We start from the raw sequence: 12,567 nt of genomic DNA on the forward strand, positions 1-12,567 counted from the left end.
CACTTCAAAATAAAACGGCAGTATGCAAAGTCAGACAGAACTGACAAAACAACCAAAAAAAAAATTTGAAATTTAAAAAAAACTCAAACAAGTTTTAAGTATTAAGATATTAATCAGTGAGAGTGAAATCTAATCTAAAAATACAGAAAAGCGAAATCAAACAAAACAAATTGGCGTTATGGATCGGACTTTAAATCACAAAGTATGATGATAAGATCAAAAACAAAATTATTGCCTATAATGGCAAATAGCACTTCCGGCCGGTTGCTAATGCCTGCCACATCCGCTTTAGGTTCCTTATTCAAAAATCTACTATGTCTTATAATTGGATTTAGTATTGGCATATATTTCACCACTATGTGGTTGAACGGTAAAACATTGTCGCTAAAACCCTTAGGGACCACTAGTGGGGAGCTGCAAACCTCTACCTGGTCAATTGCAGAAGTTGATAGCCTAAACACCAGCAGCGAAGAAGAACCGGCAGATCTGGTGCAGCATTTGTTTAATAGCACTCGTGTTCTGTGCTGGATTATGACAAATCCCAATAATCATCAAACCAAGGCCATACACATACTTCGCACTTGGGGACGAAGGTGCCATAAATTACTCTTCATGAGCTCGCAAGAGGATGAGCAGTTGCACACAATACCGCTGCCCGTTGAAGAAGGTCGCCAACATTTGTGGGATAAAACAAATCTGGCATTGAAATATATTTACGATCATCATTTCAATGATGCTGAATGGTTTTTGAAGGCCGACGATGATACGTGAGTTTATATTTAAAGTATGGTAATAAATTTTAACTGCACGCTTTTGTAATCCTCAAAAGGGAAAAATTTGTAAGTGGCAAGGCATCTTCAAACTGACGGGGAAACTTTTTATGTGCTTAAAACGATTTTCTAATCGTTTGGGGTTTGAAAACTTAAAAACCCAAACAAACTAAGACTAAAGGATTTATTTATAATTCTGCTAGTTCTCTGCCAATGCAAATTTGCCCATAAACATTCCCTTAAGGAACGGGGGCAAACTTCTTACATATCAATGAGTGCTGTCCGATTCAAGTTTAAGGGGCCTCCATTTTTATAGCCGAGTCCGCACAGTGGAAGAAAATCGAAAAAACTACTTAAAAACAAGTAAAAGCGGCCAAGTTCGGCCGGGTCGAATCTTGGGAACCCACCACCATGGAGTTGAAGGGCATATTTTTATTCTATATACCAAACTTCTGTCAAACCAGCAAAAATTTAAGCTTCTAGGAACCGAACAAGGATGATCGAGAGATCGATTTACATGGGAGCTATAACAGGTTATAGACCGATTTGGACCGTATTTAGCACAGTTGTTGGAAGTTGTAATCGGAGTCAAATCGGACGAAAATTGCGACTTCCAGGGGTTCAAGAAGTCAAATCGGGAGATCGGTTTATATGGGAGCTATATAAGGTTATAGACCGATTTGGACCATATTTGACAAAGTTGTTGGAAGTCGTAATAGAACTCTGCATGCAAAATTTCAGCCAAATCGTACAAAAATTGCGGCTTGTAAGGACTCAATAAGTCAAATCGTGAGATCGGTGTATATAGGAGCTATATAAGGTTATAAACTGATTTGGACCATATTTGACAAAGCTGTTGAAAGTCGTAATAGAACCCTGCATGCAAAATTTCAGCCAAATCGGACGAAAATTGCGGCTTGTAAGGGCACAAGAAGTCAAATCGGGTGATCGGTTTATATGGGAGCTATATACGGTTATAGACTGATTTGGACCATATTTGACAAAGTTGTTGGAAGTGATAACAAAACACCACATGCAAAATTTCAACCAAATCGGACAAAAATTGCGGCTTGTAAGGACTCAAAAAGTCAAATAGGGAGATCGGTGTATATAGGAGCTATATCAGGTTATAGACTGGTTTGGACCATATTTGACAAAGCTGTTGAAAGTTGTAATAGAACCCTGCATGCAAAATTTCAGCCAAATCGGACGAAAATTGCGGCTTGTAAGGGCTCAAGAAGTCAAATCGGGAGATCGGTTTATATGGGAGCTATATCAGGTTATAGACAGGTTTGGACCGTACTTGATACAGTTGTTGAAAGTGATAACAAAACACCACATGCAAAATTTCAACCAAATCGGACAAAAATTGCGGCTTGTAAGGACTCAAAAAGTCAAATCGGGAGATCGGTGTATATAGGAGCTATATCAGGTTATAGACTGATTTGGACCGTATTTGACAAAGTTGTTGGAAGTCGTAATAGAACACCGCATGCAAAATTTCAGTTAAATCGGACAAAAATTGCGGCTTGTAGGGACTCAAAAAGTCAAATCGCGAGATCGGTGTATATAGGAGCTATATCAGGTTATAGACCGATTTGGACCGTACTTGGCACAGTTGTTGGAAGTCGTAATAGAACCCTGCATGCAAAATCTCAGCCAAATCGGACAAAAATTGCGGCTTGTAAGGGCACAAGAAGTCAAATCGGGTGATCGGTTTATATGGGAGCTATATACGGTTATAGACTGATTTGGACCATATTTGACAAAGTTGTTGGAAGTCGTTATAGGACACCGCATGCAAAATTTCAGCCAAATCGGACAAAAATTGCGGCTTGTAAGGACTCAATAAGTCAAATCGTGAGATCGGTGTATATAGGAGCTATATAAGGTTATAAACTGATTTGGACCATATTTGACAAAGCTGTTGAAAGTCGTAATAGAACCCTGCATGCAAAATTTCAGCCAAATCGGACGAAAATTGCGGCTTGTAAGGGCACAAGAAGTCAAATCGGGTGATCGGTTTATATGGGAGCTATATACGGTTATAGACTGATTTGGACCATATTTGACAAAGTTGTTGGAAGTGATAACAAAACACCACATGCAAAATTTCAACCAAATCGGACAAAAATTGCGGCTTGTAAGGACTCAAAAAGTCAAATAGGGAGATCGGTGTATATAGGAGCTATATCAGGTTATAGACTGGTTTGGACCATATTTGACAAAGCTGTTGAAAGTTGTAATAGAACCCTGCATGCAAAATTTCAGCCAAATCGGACGAAAATTGCGACTTGTAAAGCCTCAAGAAGTCATATCTGGAGATCAGTTTATATGGGAGCTATATCAGGTTATAGACCGATTTGGACCGTACTTGGCACAGTTGTTGGAAGTCATAACAGAACACTATGTGCAAAATTTCATCTAAATCGGATGAAAATTTCGGCTTCAAAGTGCTCAAGAAGTCAAATCGGTAGATCGGTGTATATAGAAGCTATATCAGGTTATAGACTGATTTGGACCGTATTTGACAAAGTTGTTGGAAGTCGTAATAGAACACCGCATGCAAAATTTCAGTTAAATCGGACAAAAATTGCGGCTTGTAGGGACTCAAAAAGTCAAATCGCGAGATCGGTGTATATAGGAGCTATATCAGGTTATAGACCGATTTGACCGTGTTTGGCACAGTTGTTGGAAGTCGTAATAGAACCCTGCATGCAAAATTTCAGCCAAATCGGACGAAAATTGCGGCTTGTAAGGGCACAAGAAGTCAAATCGGGTGATCGGTTTATATGGGAGCTATATACGGTTATAGACTGATTTGGACCATATTTGACAAAGTTGTTGGAAGTCGTTATAGGACACCGCATGCAAAATTTCAGCCAAATCGGACAAAAATTGCGGCTTGTAAGGACTCAATAAGTCAAATCGTGAGATCGGTGTATATAGGAACTATATAAGGTTATAAACTAATTTGGACCATATTTGACAAAGCTGTTGAAAGTCGTAATTGAACCCTGCATGCAAAATTTCGGCCAAATCGGACGAAAATTGCGGCTTGTAAGGGCTCAAGAAGTCAAATCGGGAGATCGGTTTATATGGGAGCTATATCAGGTTATAGACAGGTTTGGACCGTACTTGATACAGTTGTTGAAAGTGATAACAAAACACCACATGCAAAATTTCAACCAAATCGGACAAAAATTGCGGCTTGTAAGGACTCAAAAAGTCAAATCGGGAGATCGGTGTATATAGGAGCTATATCAGGTTATAGACTGGTTTGGACCGTATTTGACAAAGTTGTTGGAAGTCGTAATAGAACACCGCAAGCAAAATTTCAACAAAATCGGACAAAAATTGCGGCTTGTAAGGACTCAAAAAGTCAAATCGGGAGATCGGTGTATATAGGAGCTATATCAGGTTATAGACCGATTTGGACCGTACTTGGCCCAGTTGTTGGAAGTCATAACAGAACACTATGTGCAAAATTTCAGCAAAATGGGACAAAAATTTCAGCTTCCAAGTGCTCAAGAAGTCAAATCGGGAGATCGGTTAATATGGGAGCTATATCAGGTTATAGACCGATTTGGACCGTACTTGGCACAGTTGTTGGAAGTCGTAATAGAAACCTGCATACAAAATTTCAGCCAAATCGGACGAAAATTGCGGCTTGTAGGGACTCAAAAAGTCAAATCGGGAGATCGGTTTATATGGGAGCTATATCAGGTTATAGACCGATTTGGACTGTACTTGATACAGTTGTTGGAAGTGATAACAAAACACCACATGCAAAATTTTAGCTAAATCGGACAAAAATTGCGGCTTGTAAAGACTCAAGAAGTCAAATCGGGAAATCGGTTTATATGGGAGCTATATCTTAATCTGAACCGATATGGTCCATTTGCAATCCGCAACGACCTACATGGATATAAAGTATCTGTGCAAAATTTCAAGCAGCTAGCTTTACGCGTTCGACCTCTATCGTGATTTCGACAGACGCACAGTGGGATGGGAAAACAAATAAGTAGGAATAAGTCTGCCATTTTGGAACGGATAGAGATATCATATCATGAAATTTTACATGGTTCCATTTCAGCGTCTTAGAAGTCATAGAGGCCCATTGGTGGCCCTTCAAAGTTGGTCCCCTCGGCCTTACAAAATATTGTTCGGGCTGTTAAAAGCGCATTTAAGATCCGATTTTCAGTTTATGTGCAAAATTTCAGGGCCCTAGAAGTCCCAGGGGCCCATTGGTGGGACTTCAAAGTTGGTCCCATCGGCCCTACAAAATTTTGTTCGGGCTGTCAAAAGCGCATTTATGGCCCGATTTTCAATTTATATGCAATATTTCAGGGTCCCAAAAGTTCCATGGGGCCCATTGGTGGGCCTTCAAAGTTGGTCCCCTCGGCCCTAAAAAATTTTGTTCGGGCTGTCATAAGCGCATTTATGGTCCAATTTTCAATTTTTTGCTGGAAAGTGCTTAAAAAGCCCCACAAAAACAGGCCTAAATGTGCGGGACATCTTTTACATTGTCCCAGAAATTTGACCAAATTTTTTTTTGAAATTTTCGCAGAGGCTGGTCTCTTATTTTGTTGCTTGTGAAAGCATTTCTGAACTGATTTGGAAAGCCAATAAAATGTACTTGTTTTTTGTTGCGATATATGCAAAGGTCCGATTCTTCAGTCAAAAGTTATGCGAGTTACAAATTAACAAGCAAAAAGGCCTTAAGTTCGGCCAGGCCGAACTTTGGATACCCACCACCTCGGGTATATATGTAAACCACCTTTCATCAAAACCCAGTGAAAAATGCATACCTTTGCCCCATAGCAGCTATATCGAAATATGTTCCGATTTGAACCAAATACTAATAAGTACAATTGGTTTTTTTAGTGGCTATATCTAAAAATAAACCGACCTGAACTATTGGTTGCCCAAAAAGTAATTGCGGATTTTTTAAAAGAAAGTAAATGCATTTTTAATAAAACTTAGAATGAACTTAAATCAAATATACTTTTTTTACACTTTTTTTCTAAAGCAAGCTAAAAGTAACAGCTGATAACTGACAGAAGAAAGAATGCAATTACAGAGTCACAAGCTGTGAAAAAATTTGTCAACGCCGACTATATGAAAAATCCGCAATTACTTTTTGGGCAACCCAATATAAACGACAAGGATGACGAAAATCCTAACACTTACTGTGTCAAAATTGTAAATTTTGCCCATTAATATTCCACTAAGGAACAGGGGCAAACTTCGCACATATCAAGTGCAGTCCGATTCAAGTTTCAGCTCAATGCCCTAATCATTGAGCTGAAACTTTTTATAGCCGAGTCCGAACGGCGTGCCGCAGTGCGACACCTCTTTGAAGAGAAGTTTTATATGGCATAGTACCTCACAAATGTTGCCAGCATTAGGAGGGGAAAACCACCGCTGCAAAATTGTTTCTGATGGTCTCGCCTGTATTCGAACCCAGGCGTTCTGCGTCATAGGCGGACATGCTAACCTCAGCGCGACGGTGGCCTCAGTGACTCACTGTGTCAAATTTCAGTGAAATGGGATTATAAATGCGCCTTTTATGGGGCCAAGATTTTTAATTGAGATATTGGTCTATATGGCCGCTATATCCGAATCTGGACCAATCGGGGCCAAATTACAAAAGGGTGTCGAAGGGCCCAACACAATTCACTGAGCCAACTTTCAGCGACTTCGGACAATAAATGCGCCATTTATGGGGTCAAAACCTTAAATCGAGAGATCGGTCTATATGGCAGCTATGTCCAAATCTGAACTGATCGGTACCATATTGCAGAAGTATGCCGAGAGGCTTAACTTAACTCACTGACCCAAATATCGGCGACATCGAACAATAAATGCGCCTTTTATGGGCCCAACACCTTAAATCGAGAGATGGGTCTATATGGCAGATATATCCAAATCTGGACCGATCTACGGCATATTGCGGAAGTATGTCGAGGGGCTTACCTTTGCTAACTGTCCCAAATTTCGGCGACATCGGACAATAAATGCGCCTTTTATGGGCCCAAAACCTTAAATCGATAGATCGGTCTATATGGCAGCTATATCTAAATCTGGGCCGATCGGGGCCAAATTGCAGAAGTATGTCGAGGGGTTTAACTTAACTCACTGTCCCAAATTTCGGCGACATCGGACGATAAATGCGTCTTTTATGGGCCCAAAACCTAAAATCGAGAGATGGGTCCATATGGCAGCTATATCCAAATCTGGACCGATCTACGGCATATTGCGGAAGTATGTCGAGGGGCTTACCTTCACTAACTGTCCCAAATTTCGGCGACATCGGACAATAAATGCGCCTTTTATGGGCCCAAAATCTTAAATTGAGGGATCGGTCTATATGGCAGCTATATCCAAATCTGGACTGATCTGGACCAAATTGCAGAAGTATGCCGAGGGGCTTAACTTAACTCACTGTCCCAAATTTCGGTGACATTGAACAATAAATGCGCCTTTTATGGGCCCAAAATCTTAAATCGAGAGATGGGTCTATATGGCAACTATATCCAAATCTGGACCGATCTACGGCATATTGCGGAAGTATGTCGAGGGGCTTACCTTCACTAACTGTCCCAAATTTCGGCGACATCGGACAATAAATGCGCCTTTTATGGGCCCAAAATCTTAAATCGAGGGATCGGTCTATATTGCAGAAGTATGTCGAGGGGCTTAACTTAACTCACTGTCCCAAATTTCGGTGACATTGGACAATAAATGCGCCTTTTACGGGCCCAAAACCTTAAATCGAGAGATTGGTCTATATATCAGTTATATCCAAATCTGGACCAATCTGGGCCAAATATGTTAAAGGCCCTAACCCAACTCACTGTCAAAAATTTTAGCAAAATCGGATAATAAATGTGGCTTTTATGGGCCCAGGACCTTAAATTGGCGGATCGGTGGAAGTAATAGTCCGATATAGCCCATCTTCGAACCTAACCTGCTGATGGACAAAAAAAAAATTTGTCCAAAATTTCAGCTCAATATCTCTATTTTTAAAGACTTTAGCGTGATTTCAACAGACAGACGGACAGACCACCATCCTATAGTGGTGGGTATAATTATTGGTCTGTGGCTATCGAAAAACTTTTGCAATTAAAGAGTTTGTGGTTTTACAACAAAAGGAAGGTCCTTTTACCGTAGACGAAGCTGCTAAAGGGTTTACCCTAAACAAAGTTAGTTACGTTCAATAATACAACGTTTATGGCTAACGTTTGATATGTTGAAGCAAAACGTTACACGCTTACAATAGAAGCAAAACTTTGTGATAAAAGTATTTTTTTTGTTGTAAAAATTTCTCAAAGGTTTCATTTTTCTGTGTGTAGGTGCTTAAAATTTGGCACAAATACATCTTATTAGTGTAGGTCGGTGGGGATTGTAAATGGGCCAACCGATCTTGGGTCTTGACTTCTTGAGCCTCTAGAGGGCGCAATTCTTATCTGAGTTGACTGAAATTTTGCACGTGGTGTTTTGGTATCACTTCCAACAACTGTGCTAAGTATGGTTAAAATCGGTTCATAACCTGACTTCTTGAGCTTCTAGAGGGCGTAATTTTTACTCGATTTGCCTGAAATTTTTGGAGTTGGTATTTTTCTATGACTTCGAACAGCCACGACAAGTACGGTCAACAACTTGATGTAGCTTATGTATACATTGAAAAAGTCATTCAAAGAACTTAATAAATGCGATCCATGGTGGAGGGTATATAAGATTCGGTCCGACCGAACTTAGCACGCTTTTACTGGTTTCTCCAATGTTGGAAAAATTTGTAAAAATAGGTTGGCCCTCTAAAAACTTTTTTTAAATGTTATGTAAACAAAACGGATAAATATTTTTCAATGATTCTGTTGTTATTAAAATTCTGAAACATTCCGGTTAATGATAAAACATTACAACATTGTATGACAGCAATCCCTGCAATCCCTATTATTGGGAAACCCATCCGAGATATTAAAGTTTAGAGCTATATCGGCCACCCAATGCAAGAGTAGCACATTTATTTTTGGTTGGGGATATACAAAGTTCTGACCGGCCAATCACAGCTCATAATATTTTAAAGACTATAATTTTGGAATATTTAGAAACAAAATCCTATATTAAAAAGTAAACAAGCCAAAAAAAAGTACTATCATATCTTAAGTGAGATTTGTGAAATGTTTATGATGATGTTATTAATAAACTTATTAGCAGCACTAAGCTTAACTTAAAATTTATGTACATAAATGAATAAATTTGAATTAATTAAACTGGGCTTAATTTAAGCGCACTTTAATGAATCTCAAAATGTAGCAGCAGATTTGCTTTAGAATTTTTGAAGAAATTAGCTGGGATTTTCTGATTCAGTAAGGTTTTGTTTTATAGACAGAATAAAAGAACCCATGTGTATTATGTTAAACCTTTTAGATATTTTAGCGCCTTTCCTAGTGGCCCATTGAAAACAAGCAAAAGTGGGCCGGGCCGAATCTTGGGACACTTCAGTCAAACCAGCAACAATTACAGCTTCTAGGAACCGAACAAGGATGATCGAGAGACCGGTTAACATGGGAGCTATATCAGGTTAATGAATGACTTAGCCCGTATTTGGCACAGTTGTTGAAAGTCGTACCAGAACACCGTATGCAAAATTTCATCCAAATTGGCCAAAAATTGCGGTTTGAAAGGGCTTAAAAAGTGAAATCGGGAGATCGGTTTATATGGGAGCTATATTAGGTTCCTGACCGATTTGGACTGCACTAGGCACAGTTGTTGAAAGTCATAACAGAACACCGCATGCAAAAATTCAACAAAATCGGACGTAAGTTGCGGCTTGTAAGGGCTTAAGAAGTCAAATCGAAAGATCGGTTTATATGGGAGCTATATCAGGTTCTTGGCCGATTTGGACGATACTTGACAAAGTTGTTGAAAGCCAAAGCAAAACACTACGTGCAAAACGTCAGCCAAATCGGATGAAAATTGCGGCTTGTAAGGGCTCAAGAAGTCAAATCGGGAGATCGGTTTATATGGGAGCTATATCAGGTTATAGACCGATTTGAACCGTACTTGGCCCAGTTGTTGGAACCCATAACAGAACACCGCATGCAAATTTTCTGCAAAATCGGATGAAAATTGAGCTTTCTAAGGGCTCAAGAAGTCAAATCGGGAGATCGGTTTATATGGGAGCTATATCAGGTTATAGACCGATTTGGATCGTACTTCGCACAGTTGTTGAAAGTCATAACAAAACACCACATGCAAAATTTCCACAAAATCGGACAAAAATTACTGCCTGTAAGGGCTCAAAAAGTCAAATCGGGAGATCGGTTTATATGGGAGCTATATCAGGTTATGGACCGATTTGGATCGTACTTGGCACAGTTGTTAGAAGTCTTAACAGTACACTGTATGCAAAATTTCCCCCAAATCGGACAAAAATTGCGGCTTATAAGGGCTCAAGAAGTCAATTCGGGAGATCGCACTACCCATCTCCGAAATATGGCGTTTTTGAAAATTTGGGTAGGGGGAGTGCAGGGTCCGCCCCCCTTCAGATATCAAAATATGTAGTACCCTTTTTTCACCACGTGATCATTATGCACCATCTGTGAAAATTTCAAAAAAAAATCGGTGCAGCCGTTTTTGAGAATATACCGAAGAGACAAACACAAATTAATTTTTATATATACATAAGAAGATGGGGTCTAAGATAAATATTTCGAGGTGTTACAAACGGAATGAATAGATTAGTATACCCCCATCCTATGGTGGTGGGTATAAAAACCTCCTTTATAAACCATGAAAGTCTCATCTAAAGAGGTTTGATGGATATTTTTACGACTTGTACAATTTTATAGGAGGCCACCGTGGCGCAGAGGTTAGCATGTTCGCCTATGACGCCGAACACCTGGGTTCAAGCCCCGACGTGAACATCATAACAATGTTCGGCGGTGGTTAACCCCTTACTAATTTTAATTACATTTGTGAGGTATTCGGCCATAATAAAACTTCTCTACCATGTGGTGTCGCTCTGCGGCACGCCGTTCGAAGTCGGCTTAAAAACGAAGGCCCCTTATCAATGTCCGTGAAGATAAAGTTAACTTTAACTAGCAGAGACACAAACCCATTCAATTAGCAACACCCTGTTACGAGCTAAGCAGTGCTATGCTAACAATTTTACAGAAGATATCTAAAAATAAAATCAAGAAAAATAATGAAACAATTCAGAAGAAACGACAAGAAGAGCACTAAAAGTACGACAAACATTGCGAATTGTAAAAAATTATCTAACAGAGTGAAAAATGCATTTAGGACATATGTACAACACCAAAAAGTCCAAAGCGAAAAGTGGAAAAACAGGGAAGGATGCGGAATACCCACTTATAGTGAAGGAAGCTCTTGATGCCTAGGATCGAAATCAAAAAGCAGAATATGGCCTTTTGGTCTTTTTGGATGTTCTGCTTTTTGATTTAGATCCTAGGCATCAAAAGTTTCCTTCACTATAAGTGGGTACGCCGTATCCCTCCCACTTTTCCATTTTTCGCTTTGGACTTTTTGGTGTTGTAGACTTGTTCCTCACACACACAATGCTTGTGGTCCTTTTAGTGCTCTTGTTGTCGTTTCTTTTGAATTTTTTCATAATTTTTCTAGATTTTATTTCTAGATCTCTTCTGTTAAATTGTTAGCATAGCTCTGCTAAGTTCGTAACAGGGTGCTGCTAATTGAGAGGGTTTGTGTCTCTGCTAGTTAAAGTTAACTTAATCTTCACGGACATCCTTATCATTGAGCTTAAATTAAATAGGACTCCACTCATTGATATGAGAGAAGTAAGCCTTGTTCCTTAGTGAAATGTTTTCATGGGAAATTTTGTAGTTAGTACAATTTTATGTCTTGCATGAGGTAAGTGGTGTGGTTAAATACTTTACTGGTTTGACAAACAAAGTATTTTGTCCCCACATTAACGTGTTGGATATTATTTTGAAATCATTATTTTAAAGAGTTTTTTTTCAATTTCAGATATGTCATAATGGAGAATCTACGTTATTTCCTTTACCCTTATCCTCCTGAAGCTCCCATATACTTTGGTTGCAAATTAATGCAGTTTGTGCGGCAGGTAAGCGAATTTGTACAAATTAGCAAACCGTTTATATTATGTAAAAATTCCTTTTTCATTATTCAGGGTTATATGTCTGGAGGAGCGGGTTATGTATTGAGTAAAAGTGCCCTGGAACAATTTGCAACCAAAGCCTTTAACAATAACCAAGTGTGTAATAACACCTACAAAGAGGAAGACCTACAGTTGGGCGAATGCTTGGCAAATATTGGTGTTATGGCTGGTGATTCACGTGATGCAGAGGGCAAGGAACGTTTTATACCGCTTAGACCAAGAGATATAATACCCTATAGTAAATCTAACTGGTATCCTAAATTGGTATATAGTACGCCAAATGAAGTAAGATGAAACACCTATATATTCCCTAAATTAAAGTCTTGATTTTTATTAACATTTCTGAATTCCAGAATGTAACCTGCTGTTCAGATCATGCCATATCTTTTCATTACATAGAGCCTAATTACTTCTATGTGATGGAATATTTGTTATATTCTTTAAGGCCCTTTGGTATCTTCGATAATCTATCACTGAGTTTACCACAAAAGATCAGCATTTCCCAGCTTAATGCTGAAAATGAACACTACGTGCTGCCATTATCATCTCCACCAACATCATAGTTTATAGTAGAAAATCATAATATCAATAGTTAAATAAAAAAATTTGTTATCTGTTTTAAAAGTC

General features: G+C 39.0%; 1 protein-coding gene across 1 annotated transcript; it reads left to right on the top strand.

Moving 5' to 3' along the window:
• LOC106092973 (glycoprotein-N-acetylgalactosamine 3-beta-galactosyltransferase 1) lies at positions 1–12,567 on the top strand. The gene is made up of 4 exons (XM_013259928.2): positions 1–767; positions 11,790–11,886; positions 11,953–12,225; positions 12,294–12,567. The coding sequence occupies exons 1-4, from the start codon at positions 205–207 to the stop codon at positions 12,501–12,503; spliced, it is 1,143 nt and encodes a 380-aa protein (XP_013115382.2). The 5' UTR covers positions 1–204; the 3' UTR covers positions 12,504–12,567.

Source organism: Stomoxys calcitrans, chromosome 1, assembly GCF_963082655.1.
Source record: "Stomoxys calcitrans chromosome 1, idStoCalc2.1, whole genome shotgun sequence".
In the NCBI taxonomy this organism is placed as follows: Eukaryota; Metazoa; Arthropoda; class Insecta; order Diptera; family Muscidae; genus Stomoxys; species Stomoxys calcitrans.